Source organism: Bidens hawaiensis, unplaced genomic scaffold (genome assembly GCF_021521415.1).
Source record: "Bidens hawaiensis isolate Kalapana, Puna unplaced genomic scaffold, B.hawaiensis_p1.1 tig00021044_1, whole genome shotgun sequence".
NCBI classification, from domain to species: Eukaryota; Viridiplantae; Streptophyta; class Magnoliopsida; order Asterales; family Asteraceae; genus Bidens; species Bidens hawaiensis.
In genome coordinates, this window is record NW_027493259.1 from 116393 (window position 1) to 137993 (window position 21601).

General features: G+C 35.7%; 2 protein-coding genes across 2 annotated transcripts; both read left to right on the forward strand.

Moving 5' to 3' along the window:
• The first annotated feature begins 3255 nt into the window (after positions 1 to 3255).
• Positions 3256 to 10037, forward strand: LOC143562653 (glyoxysomal processing protease, glyoxysomal-like). The gene is made up of 14 exons (XM_077050397.1): positions 3256 to 3383; positions 3448 to 3494; positions 3581 to 3722; positions 3809 to 3865; positions 4554 to 4616; positions 5057 to 5200; positions 5581 to 5688; positions 5840 to 5943; positions 6713 to 6798; positions 6885 to 6979; positions 7679 to 8246; positions 9089 to 9260; positions 9348 to 9439; positions 9506 to 10037. Exons 1-14 carry the CDS (start codon positions 3318 to 3320, stop codon positions 9739 to 9741), a joined length of 1980 nt encoding a protein of 659 aa, XP_076906512.1. The 5' UTR covers positions 3256 to 3317; the 3' UTR covers positions 9742 to 10037.
• An 8557-nt stretch (positions 10038 to 18594) lies between these two features.
• LOC143562646 (mitochondrial arginine transporter BAC1-like) lies at positions 18595 to 21190 on the forward strand. The gene is made up of 5 exons (XM_077050391.1): positions 18595 to 18705; positions 19410 to 19508; positions 20481 to 20669; positions 20750 to 20848; positions 20931 to 21190. The coding sequence occupies exons 1-5, from the start codon at positions 18595 to 18597 to the stop codon at positions 21063 to 21065; spliced, it is 633 nt and encodes a 210-aa protein (XP_076906506.1). The 3' UTR covers positions 21066 to 21190.
• Positions 21191 to 21601: the final 411 nt, after the last annotated feature.

Sequence of the window (21601 nt, forward strand, 5' to 3'; positions counted from 1 at the left end):
TTGTCTGCTATGTTTGTCACCCATAATCTCTCTCGAAACACAACATTTGTAATTCGGTCTAACCTTGTGTGCCCACACATCTAACGTAGCATTCTCATTTCTGCTACCTCCATCTTCCGCACGTGTGCCTTCTTGATGGCCCAACAATATGTTCCATATAGCATTGCCGGTCTAACCAAACATGTGAATATTAATATAAATAATAAAAATACATTTTTAAATAATAAATTATTATGAAAAATGCAAATAATTTAAAAAAAATGATATTTGTTTTTTACTATTATAGAAATACGAATTATATTTTACCTTTTTAAGTCAAAATTGACCCAAATTCACCGACTAGATGTGATTCTGACCGAGGTTCATCTTTGATCGATTCATAGTAACTAGTCGGAGTTAAAGAAACCCGCATCAATGACATACCTTGTAAATGTAACAACTCCGGTTTTTCAAATTTATATTCTTATCTTTTACCTGACCCATTTTTGTGTTCGGGAAATTTTATCAATAAAATATTGAGTTAAGTAGTTATTTTAATTAATTATATATATATATATATATATATATATATATATATATATAAACAACTTTCAAGATAATGCAAATTCAGCCCTAAACCTATATCATTACTCATTATTGTTTCACTCTTCGTACTTCAGGGACCTGTATGTAAAATCTATTATATTATTATCCAAACCCAATTATCTAACCATATCCATGAACTAAACCCGTAACCGTGACCCGTTCGATTTGCTTGAACCACAATCCTTGCGTCTAACTTGGAATTGATTTGGGATTATTGATCTTCATACTATATTCGGCATAACCGACATAATAATTAGGAAATCACGATAAAAATATATACGAATTGCTCATATTACAACCCGTCGAAACCCGTTCATGAAGATACATAACCATCATAATTCAATTAAACGTGCAGAAACAATCTTATAACCATCGCCTACATAACCCCAACAATAACTGCATTATCGGAACCTTTAGACAGCCGTTCTTGATCCATTGTTAGCCGACGCTGTCGTGGTCAATTAAACCCTCTTCTGATCATCGTTTAAGGATATCTCGTCGATTTTTCCCGAAGAGCTTGATCTACCTTTATATATTGTCAAACCTTTGTCTCCTCGCTTATATACTAAGGTGAGTATCTCGCTCTCCATTTTTAACTCATTTTTACTGTTTTGGGGACATATACGTTTTTAATTATTTTATTATTATTTAATACTAAATTGCAACTGTTAATCAAGTGTGTATACCAATTTATGCCTAACGTGCTATATGTTTATATGCTTATTTGGTTAAATTGCTAATACCATCGTAGTAGTCATCGCCCAGTTCATCGGGCATCGAGCTTACCGACAACTTATTTACTTGCTTATTTGGTTATACCGTCGTAGTAGCCATCGTCCAGTTCATCTGGCATCAAGCTTACCGACAACTTATTTACTTGCTTATTTGGTTATACAGTCGTAGTAGCCATCGTCAAGTTCATCTGGCATCGAGCTTACCGACAACTTATTTACTTGCTTATTCGGTTAAATTGTTTATCTCACTTGATACAGTTTGCACATTTTTCTATACTTATTATACATACACTCATATGATGTCTTACTCACTCAACCTAGCGTTGACAAAATTATTTTATTTTTAACGCATATGCAGGTCACCGTATGATATGATTATCAGGATTTGCTTGAAGAAACTTAGGGCTACATGCTAGAGAAGACGATACAAGAATTAAATTAGGATTTTGTTATTTTGTTATACTTGTTTTATTTATGGGTTTTTGTCCTTTGTTTATTTGAACCTTGTGGATTAATTGAATTTGATTAATAGATATTACCATTTTAAAAATTGCATGATAATACCTTGAGAGTTGTGAGCAATCAGCTCACGCCCCGATATTTTCGCCGTAGGTTGGGATGTGACAGTAAGTCAGTAAACATACTTTTACAACATAATTACGGAAATTTATCAATGTGGGCGCCACCAGCTGACTTTGCGTTACCCCAAACCTCCATCTTTTTAGCAATTCCCCAACAAGGGGCTTTGCATAATTACGAAAATAGTTTAAGAGAAAAATTAAAATTAACTGCTTCAAACTTTAAATCAAGAACCGAACAAAAAAAAATAAAAAAACATAATAAATAATTATTTTGAAAGAATCGTCTCATTTAGTCAACGTTAACATTAACTGAATAGTAGTTAGTAGTTGAGGTTAACTAAACCAAACAATTCAACCAAAATAATAATTATATATGTCGTCTCATTTAGTTAATGTTAGTCTCATTTAGTCAACGTTAACATTAACCGAATAGTAGTTAGTAATTGAGTTTAAGGCTGAGGGGTGTGGAGCGCGAGAAAGGGCGCAAGAGGCCAGCCGCTCGCGCCCCGGGTCGCGAGCACCACACCACCGAGGCGCGAGAGGGGCGCGAGCGCGGAAAAAGAGGCAGGCGCAAGAGGGGTAGCGGCTGGGGGTGGCGTGAAGGAGGCTTGGGATGCGTGATTGTGATTTTTTTTTTTTTTTTTTGTGAGCTGAACGAAGAAGTAGGATAAAGGGTGGTGGTTTGTGATCTGAACGAAGAAGAAGAAGCTGAGGCCATAAATGAAGTATTGTGATTTATTTTTTTTTTTAACTGCTTGATTTATCTTATTAATTTTAATGACATATAAAGTCATCCATTTGTCTTGGTTTTAACACACATATTTTTTAAAAGCAATGAAAAGGTTGAAAAAAATTAAGTGAAATAATAAACTGGCCGGACGGCCGGACCAGTCCAGGAATAATAATAATAATACATAGCCATGAAAGGGTAGTATTCAAACCAAATAATATTATGTTGGTGTAACACTGCAAATTGATTATCCGGCATTTATAATACGTTTTTTTAATACATTTATAAAAAAATAAAAAAAAAACCGCTCGCGCCCCTCCACACTAAGGTCAGGGGCGCGAGCGGGGACTCCAACACCCATCTTATCAAGTATCTCTCTCTGCCACACGTCACAATATTATTGGCTGGAGCCCCCTCTCGCGCCCCCCACACCCCTCACACTAACTAAACCAAACAATTCAACCAAAATAATCATATGACCAACAATGAGAGAACCATTTTGCTTATAAAACCACATCTTTGCCTACACAATAACCGATGTGGGACTTGACGTTAACATAAACAATACGACGCCGTCTACTATAGTACTATGGGGTTGCCCGATGAACAAGTCATTGATTCATTCGACAAATAAAAACACAACTCAACTAAAGATAGAACTAAAAGTCAGTGAGTATTAGTAATAATATGGGTCTGCCGGAAATTGTTCAAGTTGCCCGGAATTATTCCGTCATGATCAGAATTCAAGGCCCGGTCAGCTTCAATTCAATTCAATTTAATTTGCTTAACTCAATTTGATTCTAATAAAATTCCACAGGACCCAAAAGGATTGAAGATGCGAAAACATGCTTTCCATCATTACTTGTATCTATCTAACAAACTAATAAACAATTCCATGTTTTTTTTTATATTATTTATTATTTTTTACATATTTTTTTGGTTATTTGTAGCTCTGGAACAACCACTCTTTCATCATCTGGAATCATACTACCTACTTGTTTTGATCTTGGTTCATTGGTTATAACAGTTGCATCAATAATTGAACCATTTCTTGCATCTAAACACAGAGATATTATTAACATGTCTTCTCAGGTTACACTTCAATTCTTATTTATTTTGTGCTATACAGTTAGTTATTTGTGTGCAACTCTGTGTATATATGTGTTTTTTCTTATAAGATTGACCAGGTCAAACCCGAGTTGATTCCTGGTGCACAGATTGATATAATGGCAGAGGTGAAACTAAACACTTTCCTTTTTATTTAATTTAGTACCTATGCAGTTAATATCGGCGATATATCAATTATCGGTCCCAAGCAAAATATCAGTACTGATATTATCGGCGATATTGACCGATATTTTAGATGCCTTGGGTTGATGTGGACTCGGAGGAAGATTTGATGGCTTACGATTAGATCATGTTTCAAATATTGACACTTTTGAGTTTTGACTTTTGATATAACTATTAATATTAATATATTTATATATGTATACGTTTTTATACATGTATATATATAATTTTTGCATGATATTAAAACTACCGATATCCCACCCCGATAACCAATCTCTCAATATCTGTCCTTGGTCGATATTTGATCTTTTACCGCATTAACTGCATAGTTATTTAGTTACAAGTTATATTTTATCGTGGTAACGCCAAACAGGTAAAACAAGATAACGGGTTGAATGAGTTGAGTGGGTCGAGATTCGTCTAACGTGTATTTAGTTCATAAAACCTCCTAAATCATTTTATTCGATAACAGGTTTATTTTTTTTATCAAGGTAACCCAAACTAACCGCTCCGTTTGAACAAGTTTTAAACTTTTTACCCCTTTTTGGCGGAACCCATTTGACCCGTTACCCTACGACCCATCTTGACCCATTTACCCACATCTATTTATTTCATTTTTGTTTATTCGTGCAGGGGAATGATACAAAGTCTGACAGTGAAACTCATCACTGGCTTCCTGCTGAACTTGTAGCTTTGGTATATACATTTTGCTTCTACTGCATTTTTTTTTCTAATAAATTTGTTGGTGCTAAATTACTGCTGATAAAATATGCACTCTGTGACTATAAAGATCAAAGTAAAATTACAAACTAGTTTATCTTCAAGTGTGATATGAATGCCAAAAGTTATAGCGGATGTAATATACTCTTCCTCATGAAAATTGTATCCTTTTTTTGGGTTTACCTACATCGGGTGATATTTATCTCTGCATGTTAATTATGTAAGCTGAAAAGAAAATTGTATCATTTCTGCATGTTAAATACACTTTGGTCTTCCAAAGTGTATACGAAACTCATATCTTTCTAAATCATTTTGTTAAGATAATTATTTACCAATGGAATATTATATCTTTTGTAATCATATTTGTATAAGAAAGTTTTTAAAAATGTGAAATTTTTGGTTTATGGCAAACAAAGGTCGACATCCCTGCTTCGTCTGCGGCTCTTCAGTCTTTAATGGGTGCTTCATCTGGATCGTTGGATCATGGTTGGGAAGTTGGTTGGACTCTAGCCTCTTACAATGATGGTCATCAACCATATTTTGATTCTACACAAAAGGAGGTATTTAACAAACATTCCACCAATTCTCAAATAATATAGTTCTTGCAATCATACTTAAATATCTATTTAGTTGTAGGGCTGTCAACGGGGCACCTGTCTAAAACACGATAAGACCTGCTAATAAAAAAAGTGTGTTGTGTGATTTTTTTTATTTTTTTAAATATGTGAAATTAGTATGCTAGGCTCCATCATTTCTTCTTATAGGTACATGAAACGTAAAATTGTTTAATAGCCATGACATATAAAGTAGTTAAACGAGTCGTATTCATGTTTGATACTTGTGTTAAGCGCGCCGTTTCTAACCTGTTAAACACGATAAGACCCGAATTGACAGCTCTATTTAGTTGTAGGAACACTTATGTTTTAAGTGATTATTTCAGGTTTCACGGTCTACAGTCAAAAGTCAACTTGAACCGATTGAACCGAGCCTAACTGGAAAACTGACAACTCGAATTGCTATACTGAAACTTTCGTCTAGAAGCTTTGAGGTGCCTTTTCTGTTATCTATGCCTTAAGTTTTGTGTATAAAGAAACAGCGATACGTATCAAGAGCCCATTAAATCTGGTTTTGCTGCTTTTTATTTGTTTTTGTTTCAGTTGCATAATTCACAGGAATGAGTGGAAAATAATTTTGTGTAGGATCTGCCAAATTTGAACACGTCACCCTCAAATAAACGGGGTGATCTTCTTTTAGCGATGGGTGCTCCATTCGGTGTATTGTCTCCTGCTCACTTCTGTAACAGGTAATGTGGATTATCAAGTTTCTGCACATTTTGTTGTTTTTATGCTTAAATAAAAGCACAGCTTAATTTTTCCAATCAAAATCCTTCATTTTGAACAACATACTTGTAGGCATGTAAACGATCCAAACGTTCAGTGAAACATTCATGAACCGTTCCACGGGAAGTTCGTTTAGTTAATAAACGAATGAACATGAACATAAGTTTTCGTTCACTTAGTTAAACGAAATAACATGGACACATGCCCTGTTAGTGCATTTATGTTTGTGAATGTTTACTTAAGTGCGTTCATTTTTGTTCGTTAGTTTAGGTTTGTTCGTTTACATTCGTTTGTATATTCATTTAAACTTCTAGGCCTGTTACAATTTAGTCCAATTTATGAGATTGATATATCACCCATTACCTTTTAGTCTAATTTAATAAGCTTTTTACCCCCCAAAAAATGAAGTTCATGTTCATTTTTAGTTGGTATTCGCTCAGTTATATGCTTACCTACATCGAGTTATGTTAGTTTTCGATCGTTTGTTCAGTTAAAACTAAATGAATGAACACTAACATGCCCCTTTGTGTTCGTTTAGTTAATTTACATGCCTACACACATGCCTAGTTGAATCTTTATGGTGCAAATTTATGGTTTTTTTTGTTTTTGTTTTATGACCATGTTTGGGATAGATGATCTTTAATTTCTATATCAGCGTTAGCATTATTTATTATGGTGTGAAGGTATTTTGTGACATGAATTGACATATTTACCCTTTGCTACGTGGAGCAGTATATCAGTTGGCTATGTTTCCAACTGCTACCCTCCTACTTCCTCAAAAGCTTCATTGTTGATGGCAGATATTCGGTGTCTTCCTGGTGTGTGCACATATATTTTCATGAATCAAGTACAGGTGCCAACTTTGACCCATTACTCACAAATGTGTTTGTGTGTATATATTCAGGAATGGAAGGTAGTCCGGTTTTTGGGGAACAATCAGAGATTGTTGGTATGCTAACAAGACCACTGAGACAGAGGGGTAGTGGTGCCGAAGTCCAGGTGATAAAACATTTATGAATGGAAGCCAAAATAACTGAACCGGAACTGAAATAACCGAACCGACGGTTTGGTTCGCTTACCAAAAACAGAACCGAACTGAGAAACCGAGAAAAACAGTTCTAAGTAATTTATAAGAATTTAATAAATGGTGTAGCCCAAAAAATGTAGATTTAAATGTGTAATAATCAGTTAATCATTAACAAAGAATTTAGGCCAAATTTTCAGGCCCAAATTCATTATTTTGGTCGATTTTTTGTTCGGTCAAAAGTTTTAAGCCTAAATGGTGAAACCTAAATAGAACTGAACATAAAAACCGAATTTTTAACTAGTTTGTAAGAAATTAATAAATGGAGTACCCAAAAAATCTGGATTTAAATGTGTAATAATCAATTAATTATTAATAAACAAACAATTTAGGCCAAATTCATTATTTTGGGTCAATATTTTCAACCCGAATGGTAAAAGTGTAAAACCGAACCGAAACCATTGTAAAAACCGAAATCGAACGGTTTTTAAAAACTTAAAAACTGAATTTTTGGTTTGGTTTGACTTTTTGAGTCCAAAACCAACCCAATTTATCAAGCCCAAATGGTAAAGCCAAAAACGAATCGAACTGATTTTGAAACCGACCTAAGTTGACATAAACAAGTTAAACTTGTGCTTCTGTTCAAAAATATTAAAAGCTGGTTATGATGACAGCTTGTAATCCCATGGGACGCCATTATAACCGCCTGTACCGGATTCCTATCACCCAACACAACCAACTTGAAACATCCATCGAAACATGATAACGGGTCCCGTTTAATACATCCAAACCCTGCTGAGTTGGCGATGTCTTCTATATGTCTCATTACCATCAACGATGGCGTGTGGGCATCCGGTGTTTTACTCAACAACCGTGGACTTATTCTCACAAACGCTCACCTTCTAGAACCATGGAGGTTTAAGAAAACATCAGCCAATGAGAGTAACTATAAAACAATGTCAAATATCTTTTTCGCCCCTTCAAATGAAACAAAAGATATAAAGTCAATGGCGTTGACTTTTCAATCTAAGAGAAATATACGGGTTCGTGTGGATTATTTGGAGCGTTGGATTTGGTGTGATGCGAGTGTGGTTTATGTGTCTAAAGGGCCTCTGGATATTGCAGTGTTGAAGCTTGAGTTTGTCCCTGATAAACTAAAACCTATTGTTATGGATTTTACTTGTCCCGCTCCTGGATCAAAGGTTTATGTTACGGGTCACGGTCTTTTTGGACCTCGTTGTGGTAAGTTTTAATTTTAATAACTTTATTATGAAGTCCGTTCTTGTGGTTTTATTAATGTAAAAGAGACTGAAATAATAATATATTAATATCTGAACTCTTGTGATTACACTAGAGGGGTGTCGTCAATATATAGGAAACAAACCAGAAACCATAGACAAACCTACTATGGGCCCATGTGGCGTGGGCTAAATATAATTACCTACTTTCATAAAATATTCTCCTTTGGGCTAGGGGGCGTAAATGAGCCAAGTCGAGCCAAGTCCAAGTAGTTCACGAACGGCTCGGCTCGTTTACGCCTCTACTTTATGCTTATGAAATTTGCAACATTTTATCTGTAGAAAGCTTTCAAGTACAAGTTACATATCGTGTGTATTATACATTGATATAAGTCTGGCAAAAGTTCGCTATTTTATTTTCAATAGAGGGCTGAAGGGGGGGGGGGGATTTTGGACATTTGACTAATAGTTGAGCCGGAAGACAAGGGTACAGGCACCGATCAGCCGGTGCCCCGATGATTGAGTGTTATGTGCCTTATGTCCAAGGCTTGATGCAAAACTACTATTGAGCCGGGGGTCTCACCGGAAGCAGCCTCTCTATCCCTATGGGGTAGAGGTAAGGCTGTCTACATCTTACCTTCCTCAGACCCTACCATAGCTTTGCTATTGGCAGGATATACTGAGTACGATGATGATGATGATGATGACTAATAGTTGAGCATTTTCCTTTTGAAATGTGTGGTGAATAAGTTGATGACATGGACATGTATGCGCCCACAGGATCTCTCTATGTATGGCTCTTCAGTTTTTTATAAACCAATTTTTGTATGAATTTGGCATGTTCAGACTTTCTTCCATCATCTTGTGTTGGAGTGGTAGCAAAAGTAGTCAAAGCCCGGAAGTCTAGCGGTCAAGGAGATGCACCGGCAATGATTGAGACGACAGCCGCCGTGCATCCTGGCGGTAGTGGTGGTGCTGTTCTTAGTTCAGAGGGTCACATGATCAGTCTTGTTACAAGGTATACTTTACCACCAAAAGTAAAATGGTCAAAGCTGCAAATTCAGACTTTTGTGCAAGCTAATGGGATCTTAATTCATTGATGCAGCAACGCTAGGCATGGTGGCGGAACAGTGATACCTTATTTAAACTTCAGCATTCCATGTGCAGCATTGGAGCCTGTTTTCAACTTCTCAAAAGGTTCTTCTTCATTATTATCATGCATATATCGATCTTGTGACTGATTATTGTTAAAATTCTATGTAGACATGAACGATATATCGATCTTGGAAGATCTTGACCGACCCAATGAACATCTGTCTGCAGTATGGGCATTGATGCCGCCTGTATCTCCTAAGCCCAAATCACGTGGAGAAGACGTTAAAGATCCAAAGGGTTCAAGGTTCGCCAAATTTATAGCTGATAAACAACTGTTGAAACAGACATCACCTACTGATAAGACGGGTCTTGGACCTTCAAAAGTTCTTCCCAGCAAGTTGTGACAAAAATACCAATAATCGAGTGTATAAAGAGAGCGTATCGTGGCTACAAATGGGTGATTTGTTGTAATGTATTCGATAATCGAGTGTATAACGATTCTAAATGATATAAGAATTATATTGCATTAGTGTTTCAATGTGATACCGAAAAGACCGACCTGACCTGAAACCTGAGATTTGCAGCACTATGTTTAAGCTGAAGATCGGAACTAAGGAAGTATATTTGGTTTTGGTCTTTTATCTACTCGGTCAGGCGGTCTTCTGTGACACTGAAATTCAGACTCCAATTTATGCTTGCATCTTATTATGTTCATTTTTCTTTATCCTTGATTGCCAGTTTCTTTGGGATTTTGATGTATATGTTTAATTTGGTTGATGACTCAGTATGCTTAATTGTTTGGTGCCATATGATTTTGCAACTTTGGTGCTTAACTTATCAATATATGTTAAATCTACTGCTTAATTATTGATATCGGTCTAATCATAATCAGAGCAGGTATTTGTTTTATAGTTTTCAATTGATTTAAAACACATGCTGATATCCTTTTGGGTATCTCGACTTTAGTTTTTGGGTTTTGTGTTTCATTTGCAATAGCAAGTGTTGTTACTGTAAGAAATTGAATTGATACCGATTGAATTACTACCACAATGTGTAAGGTGTAAGGGAATTTGGCTAGTTTACAACTAGAATTAATTACATATTACATAGATGGTCCTAGTGGTTTGTCCATTTTGCACATTCATGAAGAGGATATGATTCATTTTTCAAGTTTGTAGGGCAATGGAGACAAGAGCAGGGACAATGATGGTGCACCGTCGAGGAAGAAGGGACGACTACGGTGATGGTGCATGCCACTGTATGATAGCGTCGATAATATAGGACTATAGGTTGTTGAATGATGACTGTGGCCAACGATCATGCTGCTATGGCTGTTCTTTGGGTTAGTTTTTCAGGTTTCGGGTTTTTTGGATCGGGTTCTTCGGGTTTCAAAGTTTTAAATCCAGACCCGAAACCAACCCAAATCTCTCACGGTTTCTTCGGGTTCGGGTCTTTTCGGGTTGAGTTAATTGGATTTCTAGTATCCTAGAAAAAAAACTACATTGCTAAATTTAAATGTAGAATATTCTTATTTACTCATAACGTAAATAAACCAATAACAACACAAAAATAAACCGATAAAACATTCTAAAAAGAGTAAAATTTAACAAAGTTCAACCATAATAAAAAAGACCGACATAATCATCTTCAGAATGCCGCGATTAGGGTGTTGAATTACAGTTGTTTTTAGTCATAAATTAAAACATTAATAAACAACAAACAATCGATTCATAATAGGTGGTATGAGAATACTCGACTTGGACTAAATTCCGATAACGTCAGTGCCTAATGCTTAGCCTATAATACCTAAAAATATATGTGGTTTTATAATTAAAATTAAAAGTTTATTCGAGTTGACTTGAGAATTAGAGTTTAGACCTGAGAACCAACCCGAATTGTTTTTTTAACCAAAGTGAGATAACGGACAAAACCTGGATCATATATAGTCATTACTTTGACCCAACTTACAGTGTTTTCCCCATCCCAGTCGATTCCCATCTGGAAAACAAATTCGCACAAGTAAGCAAGGGTTTGAATTGCCCTTCCGATGGAATAGTGAAATTGAAACTGAAAATCGGATGGAAGAGAATTCAAATTCAAATTCAGGATACAAGCATTATGTAGCAGGACTTGTTTCTGGTGTTTCTATGGTCATTGTTGGCCATCCTTTTGACACTGTCAAGGTTACCTTACTTACTTACTTAACCTTCTGATTCAATCCATATTATTTACTCACATCACATCTATATTATATCTTTTATATTTCAGGTCAAGCTTCAGAAACATAATACTGATGCTCATGGATTCAAATACAGGAATGGATTTCACTGTACAACTAGGATTTTCAAGACATGTCAGTCTCATTACAACCTCTAATGTTACTTGCATTATATGTTTGTGTGTGTATATTGTTGAATGGCTTTTTCCAGGTCCGAGGCGCTACACCGTCTTTTGTGGGAATGGCAATAGAAAGTTCACTTGTTTTTGGTATTTATTCCCAAACAAAGCAAGCACTGCAGGTTCTTATATATATACTTTTATTTCAGATTATGTTTTTTTTTTCAATTTAACCGGAATTTTTGCTATTCAAGGGAGGAGATTTTATGTAACACCCCAACCCGGGACAGGCTAACGTGTTACTATTACAGATATCAAATCAACGCCACAATCCAAAATACAACAAAAATTAATGCAACCTACGTCATATTATTAAACAAAATGAATTAACTTTTAGAAGCTTGAACTTCATTATTATCTCTCATCACTAAATTCCCCGAATCCCGGATTACCTGAAAACAAAATAAGAAAAACAAAACAAGAAAACACGGCTGAGCCAAAAATTGCCCAGTAACGGAAAGAACAATAGTATAGGTAAGGACAGACGTAAGAGAATAAATATACGAACTTCAATTCAAACTCGAAACCAACCCTTTTTACCGAAACATATACTTAACAAAATTCAGATGTATGATCAGACACTTGGCCAGAACATGGTCAAACGCATGCGGAAATATATCAGAACTATAACAAAAACACCCAGAGCCAGAAACATATAACTTGTAACATATAATGTGTGACGTGTAACATATAACGTGTAACATTTAACTGAACTATAATTAAATGCGAAACACAATCCGATACACGATCGGAACGTAATCTGAATATACTCAAATTTAATCAAATGCATATACACATATCAAAACGGACCAGAAATATAGCGAAACAAAATATAATTACTAAAATACACGACGATGATGTTAAAATAAATAGGTCGTGTAATACGGAAGCACCCAGAGCCTAAACAGAGGGGTACACAGCTAGCTAGTCCATGCACCAAGGAGACGGTGTGGGTGGCGTGCACACATTGTTCCATCTCAACAGAAGTCAGGAGTCAGGAGTCAGGAGTCGGAGCTAAGATCGATCTATACGCCTCTAAGTGGCCAAGGTACTACATGAGTACTTTCAGAGACGCCGTGAACTTTGATTACGCACTGTCACGATAAGTGCCATGTCAGGAGTCAGGAGTCAGGAGTCGGAGCTAAGATCGATCTATACGCCTCCAAGTGGCCCTAATACTTCACAAGTACTAGTTAGAGACGCCGTGAACTTTGATTACGCACTGTCACGATAAGTGCCATGTCGTTGACGCCCCAACGACAAGTCAGAAATGCTCGGGTAACAGAGTACTAAAACTAAAAACATATAACTAAAATATATTATATAAAATAACTGAACTCAAAATATAACCGACGCGTAACGAAAATCCGTGCTACAAAGTAACGGAATAGATTCAATACTATTAGTAAACGAGAACAAAAGCCGCACTACGAAGTAACGGAATATAATTAATACTATTAGAGAAAGAAACCAGAAACCGTACCTTATTCAATGAGCAAAAACACACTAAATATTAACACCCCTTATCTCTTGCGTGAACCTACAGTATCATTGTATTAATATTAAATCAATTATCTTTAGAGTTCGTTTCGTTTATGTAGTCATGCACTATTTATTTAATTATTCAATTGTGATGTTCATTGTATTATATATAGATATTTTAATAATATATCTTTCATCAGTTTACTAAGTTACAAAGTTTAGCTATGAGACTGATAGCTTTAAAACTCCATTTATGCATTCATACTACAAGCTTTTTAACATTTATTGGTATTTATAAAACTGCATATATAAATATATGAACTCCATATAGATTACTATATTTATTTAATATTTAGTTACCATTTGAATATGGAAGCTTCTGTAGAAACGAATATATATAGAACAATAACTTCAACCAACTAAAACTTCCTTTTTTAATTGTTCTATTTCATTCCAAAAACAAAACGCCCACATCACGGTTCGTGTTTAACCCAACAAATATACAATTTATTAATGTTGTTTCATTAATCAGTTGTTCAAATTGGTGGAAACAAAACATGGAGTATGACTCAATATGGGTTACCTTCGATGGAGGTAGAAGCGTGGACGCGGCGTTGGTTCGTTCCGGTGGCAATGACTACGGCACTCGTGATTCCGGTGTAGGTGGCGTAACTTGAAAGAGCAGGTTCGCGGTTCGGTGATTCCTTGCAGCCACTGGCGCGTCCAAGGCTGTGGCGGTTGTCTCCGAAAGCGATCGTTAGCGGTCGATGTGGTTTCTGTCAGAAAGTTTCCGGCAAAAGTGACGCTTTTCTTGATGATTTGTAGGGCGGCGGTGGTGTGTATGGCAGAGAGATAGAATAAGATTTTTGGGTTTGATGAATGGATTATATATTATATATAACGAATCGTACTCAATAAGTTAATTCAAAATTTAAATTTATTTTGTGATAATGAGGTTTTAGATATTGTTATTGATTGAGAAATTAAAATTCTTGTCATTCTTATAAATCCGTTTATTTCAATCTTATTTCTTGTTTTAATTTATTTATTTAATTAGATTATCATATCAGTTTATTTATTTTTTTTTTTTAGCCATGCAACTATTATTATTATTATTATTATTATTATTATATAGTTTAAACAACATTTATATTAAAGTTATGGTTATTCGTTTGTTATCTAATACAAAAGTTTGGGTTATTATAATTATACTCCCCTAAAAAAAAATTTCGTCCTCGAAATTGTAAGACGGTGACACATACTTTCGGATATCACGGAAACGAAACAAACTTAAAACTTTCATAATTTCAGACATGACAATTGCAAAGTCTTGGAAACAAATATTAGGACATATAAAACAGAATTCATATGAAATCAAAACCATCCAAACTGAAATAGCTGACTCGTTGCCATGATGATATTGAACGAAACTATGGGTAACCTAAAACTTGTATCGGATAATACTAGTTCTTATAAACGGAAATCAAAATTTTCATTTGAACACAGAATTACATATAACATAGTGGATAACTAATAACTAAAATAAATAAATTTTGATGAGCTAAAGCCTATGACTAAATTGTGTAACTAATAACCAAAACGAAAGACAGATAACTGAAACATGTGACTTATAAGTGGAAATAAAAAGTGATAACTAAAGGAATACTAAAAAAAAAATCAAGACTTAAAACGTAAATTTTCAAAAACATATTTTGAATATTAACATGCATTTCTACACTGATATAAAAATAAATAAATATATAATAAAAGACACGTAACACTAGCAGATAATAGCGAAAACTTAAGACAATGTCGTATCTAAATATTAGAGGAACATTAAGCTGCAAAATGGATTTTAGTAGCACACATACATACCTGTAAATTCATGGTTACGTTCGCGACCATAATCATCAATTTACCTTACGAGTGTGTCCTAACGGTCCTTCCATTACACATCTTAAAGACTAAACTTATATAAAAAAAATGACGTGTTGATATACTAAAAAAAAATGATGTCAAAATCTTGACATAAATGATACGAAACACGACCCAAATATGCTAAACTTCAAACATACCAAACATAAGAGTCTTCTAACATGACAGATAAACAGAGTGTGAAACTTAACAAAATCCAAATTCGCACGAAAATCAAACCCAAATAAACTGAAATACGGGGTACTAAATCGAAAACAAATACGGATAATCAAAACGGTTCATGGCTTCAATTTCCCCAGAACTAATCTTTTTGCGCAGGTCTAGCGTTTTCTCCATTATCAGCTCTAGGGTCCCGCTGAGGGCAGTCTCTGATCATGTGTCCTGCATCTCCGCATCTAAAACAACGACCTTCAGCTCGACGACAAGCACCTCCATGACGTTTCCCACGCGTGCCACACAGAGGAGTATTTCGGTTTTGTTGATTAAGTGGCTGAGCTCTAGTGGGGTTATGATGTTGTTGCATATTATTCTGTGCGGTCCTATGATTCTGATTATGATTTCCCCCATTTCGTGGCTGATTGTTGAAATTCCCATCAGTACGCTGTCTACGGTCTCGGGGGTACAAGGGACTGTTCGGTTCCAACCTGAGAAGAAGATTGACCCTGATTATTTTCTCTTGGCCGCTTACGACTTTCATCAAAAGACTTCTGGCGGTGTTTCTTATCATTATCAAGGTTCTTAACCGCATCAACTATCTCATTTATGTCATTAAAACGGAGGTTCAAGATAAACTTCCTATCTCGGTCACAAATGGCCCACTTGAAATGGTTGGTCTGTTGTTCTTGCGTGCCTACAGTTGGGCCAAGAAAACTAACCAATCGACTGAAACGATTTTTAAACTCAACGATGGGCTCATCATTAGCCTGAATAATTGAAGAATATTCTCTCAAATATTCACTGCGATCAGCATCAGTGAAATACTGTTGGTAAAACAAAGTACGGAATTCATTCCAAGGAAGTGTAGCAGCATAATTGTCTCCACCATGTGCAGCTTTCAGTGTCTTCCACCATCTGTGAGCGTCATCTTCGAGCTTGTAAGTAGCTAACCGAACCTTAAACACATCTTCAACACCCAGCACTTCAAACAGTTTCTCGATGTGCGCGATCCAGTTTTCAGCTTCTACTGGAGAACTAGCAGTACTAAAGGATTTTGGCTTTTGCTTTTGAAAACGCTCAAGCCAGACATGAATACCAACAGGGGGATTGTTGCCTCCAGCGTTGTTGCCACCGGCGTTGTTGCCACCGGCATTATTTTGCTGCAACTGTTGTATGATGTTAGGGACTATTTCCGCAATAGCTGCATTGACGGCGTTAGTAACAAGGGTCGCAAGAGGAGGGTCGTTTCCAGCATCATTCTCGTTTTGGCGATTCACACGTCTTCTAGGAGGCATCTGGAAGTAAGGTAGCGTATGAGCTGAAAGATAAAGATTTACGGAATACGCGGAGAACGAAAAGAGGAATCCTAACCCGACGTCTACCCATTAACTCACATGATTAATTATTTATTGTATAGTTTTCTACAGGAAAGAGCCTGAGCTCTGATACCATAACTGTAACACCCCAACCCGGGACAGGCTAACGTGTTACTATTACAGATATCAAATCAACGCCACAATCCAAAATACAACAAAAATTAATGCAACCTACGTCATATTATTAAACAAAATGAATTAACTTTTAGAAGCTTGAACTTCATTATTATCTCTCATCACTAAATTCCCGAATCCCGGATTACCTGAAAACAAAATAAGAAAAACAAAACAAGAAAACACGGCTGAGCCAAAAATTGCCCAGTAACGGAAAGAACAATAGTATAGGTAAGGACAGACGTAAGAGAATAAATATACGAACTTCAATTCAAACTCGAAACCAACCCTTTTTACCGAAACATATACTTAACAAAATTCAGATGTATGATCAGACACTTGGCCAGAACATGGTCAAACGCATGCGGAAATATATCAGAACTATAACAAAAACACCCAGAGCCAGAAACATATAACTTGTAACATATAATGTGTGACGTGTAACATATAACGTGTAACATTTAACTGAACTATAATTAAATGCGAAACACAATCCGATACACGATCGGAACGTAATCTGAATATACTCAAATTTAATCAAATGCATATACACATATCAAAACGGACCAGAAATATAGCGAAACAAAATATAATTACTAAAATACACGACGATGATGTTAAAATAAATAGGTCGTGTAATACGGAAGCACCCAGAGCCTAAACAGAGGGGTACACAGCTAGCTAGTCCATGCACCAAGGAGACGGTGTGGGTGGCGTGCACACATTGTTCCATCTCAACAGAAGTCAGGAGTCAGGAGTCAGGAGTCGGAGCTAAGATCGATCTATACGCCTCTAAGTGGCCAAGGTACTACATGAGTACTTTCAGAGACGCCGTGAACTTTGATTACGCACTGTCACGATAAGTGCCATGTCAGGAGTCAGGAGTCAGGAGTCGGAGCTAAGATCGATCTATACGCCTCCAAGTGGCCCTAATACTTCACAAGTACTAGTTAGAGACGCCGTGAACTTTGATTACGCACTGTCACGATAATTGCCATGTCGTTGACGCCCCAACGACAAGTCAGAAATGCTCGGGTAACAGAGTACTAAAACTAAAAACATATAACTAAAATATATTATATAAAATAACTGAACTCAAAATATAACCGACGCGTAACGAAAATCCGTGCTACAAAGTAACGGAATAGATTCAATACTATTAGTAAACGAGAACAAAAGCCGCACTACGAAGTAACGGAATATAATTAATACTATTAGAGAAAGAAACCAGAAACCGTACCTTATTCAATGAGCAAAAACACACTAAATATTAACACCCCTTATCTCTTGCGTGAACCTACAGTATCATTGTATTAATATTAAATCAATTATCTTTAGAGTTCGTTTCGTTTATGTAGTCATGCACTATTTATTTAATTATTCAATTGGTGATGTTCATTGTATTGTATATAGATATTTTAATAATATATCTTTCATCAGTTTACTAAGTTACAAAGTTTAGCTATGAGACTGATAGCTTTAAAACTCCATTTATGCATTCATACTACAAGCTTTTTAACATTTATTGGTATTTATAAAACTGCATATATAAATATATGAACTCCATATAGATTACTATATTTATTTAATATTTAGTTACCATTTGAATATGGAAGCTTCTGTAGAAACGAATATATATAGAACAATAACTTCAACTAACTAAAACTTCCTTTTTTAATTGTTCTATTTCATTCCAAAAACAAAACGCCCACATCACGGTTCGTGTTTAACCCAACAAATATACAATTTATTAATGTTGTTTCATTAATCAGTTGTTCAAATTGGTGGAAACAAAACATGGAGTATGACTCAATATGGGTTACCTTCGATGGAGGTAGAAGCGTGGAAGCGGCGTTGGTTCGTTCCGGTGGCAATGACTACGGCACTCGTGATTCCGGTGTAGGTGGCGTAACTTGAAAGAGCAGGTTCGCGGTTCGGTGATTCCTTGCAGCCACTGGCGCGTCCAAGGCTGTGGCGGTTGTCTCCGAAAGCGATCGTTAGCGGTCGATGTGGTTTCTGTCAGAAAGTTTCCGGCGAAAGTGACGCTTTTCTTGACGATTTGTAGGGCGGCGGTGGTGTGTATGGCAGAGAGATAGAATAAGATTTTTGGGTTTGATGAATGGATTATATATTATATATAACGAATCGTACTCAATAAGTTAATTCAAATTTAAATTTATTTTGTGATAATGAGGTTTTAGATATTGTTATTGATTGAGAAATTAAAATTCTTGTCATTCTTATAAATCCGTTTATTTCAATCTTATTTCTTGTTTTAATTTATTTATTTAATTAGATTATCATATCAGTTTATTTATTTATTTTTTTTTAGCCATGCAACTATTATTATTATTATTATTATTATTATTATTATATAGTTTAAACAACATTTATATTAAAGTTATGGTTATTCGTTTGTTATCTAATACAAAAGTTTGGGTTATTGTATTTTAACAGGAAGCCAGAGCCCCATATTGTTATTCCTTCAGCAGCTTTTGCTGGATCCATCATCAGCTTTGTATTGTGTCCATCGGAATTACTGAAGATAAATTTTTAAAAAGATAATATTATTCTCTGTAATTCTGAAGTTGTCGTGACATGCTTTTTTCCAGTGTAGGATGCAAATTCAAGGTACTGATTCTGTGGTTCCAGCCTATCGAAAGTACAGTGGTCCTCTTAATTGCGCGATCGAGACCGTCAAAGCTGAAGGGGTAAGGAATCTGTGCTCATTTTGCCATAGTGACAGTTTAATTTAAAAACAATATGTTAATGGGATGTACTCCGTAGAGTTTAGTTTAGGATACGAATATTCATCTCATCTATATATAGCCTTGTATACTATCAGTATATACATATGCACACATACTCAGGATTTATACAATCATGGGCGTAGGTGGTTTTTTTTTTTTTTTTTTGGGGGGGGGGGGGGGTCATCTTGAGGATGATCGACTGGTAGAGCTGCAGGGCAAGGATGTCGATAATAGGTTTGTAAAAGTGAATTCAGAGGAAAGAGAGACTCGGTATTTTCGGCATGCATGGGAGTTAATATTCGAAGAGGTAGTACATGATTTAGTTGAGATGACTTTTTAGGATTAGCCATAAAGAAATACCTGTCGAGACTAGGAGAGTAATATTTGTAGGGCCTTTCTGGAGACGAGCATAACCTAAGAATACACATTTGAGGGCTTTGGGAGCCAACTTATCATGACTAGGATCCAAACAATGAACGAGATAGACGCACCCAAAAGGAGGGGAGCGGAAGGTGATGAGAAGCTCGATCTGGAAATAGAACCTTGACAAGGATATTGTCTCGTAATACTGAGGATGGCATGCATATTATAAAATAGCATGCAGTGAGAACAAAGCAGAAGACTAGCCTACAGAAGTAATGTTCCAGCAGTTTCAACTGAGCGTCGATTTTTTTCCTTCGGTGACAACCGTTTTGTTGTGAATTTCTAGGAGACGAGGACTGATGTAAAATGCCTTGGATTGATTACATATTAAACAAGCTCTAGCTTAAGGAGTGTTTAGATTGTTTAAAAATAATCAACCCGGGTATGTTAGAGGGTACAGATTTGGTTTATATATTAGTGTGTAGTACCTTATATCAGTTTATATTTTATATACTCTTATTAATTGAACTTGTGAACTTATTGAGTTATTGGCCATAATTATATTACCAGGTTAAGGGCCTATTTAGAGGAGGTGTGGCAACTCTATCAAGGGAAGCCGTTGGAAATGCTGTATTTTTCAGTACATATGAGTATTTAAGGCATTCTTTGCATTTACAATTCAAAAATTCTTCATTTGATCACAAAACTCTGCTTGATGTTGGAATCGGAATCGTGAGTGGCGGTCTTGGTGGTATAGCGGTACGCGTCATAACAATATTATTAGTCAATATTCTTGGTCTTTTTAGCCTCTTGTCCTCTAATCTGTCTTCTTACTACAGTTTTGGTCTGCTGTTCTTCCTTTGGATGTTGCAAAAACTATCATTCAAACTAGCCCAGACAACAATTTAAGTAAAAATCCTTTCAAGATTCTGAAATCAGTAAGATATTCACATTTCTATATTGTTTTTTGCTCAAATTATTAATGAAAAAGGTTAATAATTTACATCATTGTTATTATAGATTTACAGGAGGTCTGGGATTAGAGGATGCTACACGGGCTTAGGTCCTACAGTTTCACGGGCGTTTCCTGCAAATGCTGCTGCAATTGTTACATATGAAGGGGCTGCAAAACTTCTTGGAATTGTAGGCGATTAAAGCGAACCCAGGTAAACATTTTTTTTGGACATTTTTGCACAAGGTTATACTTGTAACTTGACAGTCTCGTTATTAACGCGGCGAGTGATGTACCAAACAGTTTTAGCTAAGGTTTTGAGTTAGTTGCAGACCTATACTCCTATCTTCTATATTCTGCCTCTTTCATTTCCTTTTTTTTTCCATTTTTTATGAGGGATTTTGGATGTAGAATATTCATTTAAATTCATATCATTGCTTAATGGTTAACAGGCCCAGTTTATTTGTTTTAATTTAATTTTTTCATTGACTAGCTTCCCTATTTGTGACTTGTGAGTAGCTTATTCTAGTTCTAGAGAATATAGAGGTGGCAATTGGGTCAATTTGGCTTTGCTTTTTTGGTTTCATAAGGTTAAACGAGTTGTATTTATAATTGGCTAAAACGGATTCGGGTCAATTCATACTAACCTGGTTATTTTAGTGAAATGGTAAAGATTGTTCATGACATAATCATAATCACATATTCCTACAAGAGAGAATTAATTAACAAAAGTAGGCAC

Excerpts from the sequence above, each read along its gene's own strand:
- LOC143562646 (XM_077050391.1), top strand. The coding sequence starts at position 18,595 with ATGGAGTATGACTCAATATGGGTTACCTTCGATGGAGGTAGAAGCGTG. Across the intron at positions 19,509-20,480 it reads AGACCGTCAAAGCTGAAGGG|GTTAAGGGCCTATTTAGAGG; the intron begins GTAAGGAATCTG and ends TTATATTACCAG. Across the intron at positions 20,670-20,749 it reads GCGGTCTTGGTGGTATAGCG|TTTTGGTCTGCTGTTCTTCC; the intron begins GTACGCGTCATA and ends TTCTTACTACAG.
- LOC143562653 (XM_077050397.1), top strand. The coding sequence starts at position 3,318 with ATGGGTCTGCCGGAAATTGTTCAAGTTGCCCGGAATTATTCCGTCATG. Across the intron at positions 6,980-7,678 it reads GTAGTGGTGCCGAAGTCCAG|CTTGTAATCCCATGGGACGC; the intron begins GTGATAAAACAT and ends TTATGATGACAG. Across the intron at positions 9,261-9,347 it reads ATGATCAGTCTTGTTACAAG|CAACGCTAGGCATGGTGGCG; the intron begins GTATACTTTACC and ends TCATTGATGCAG.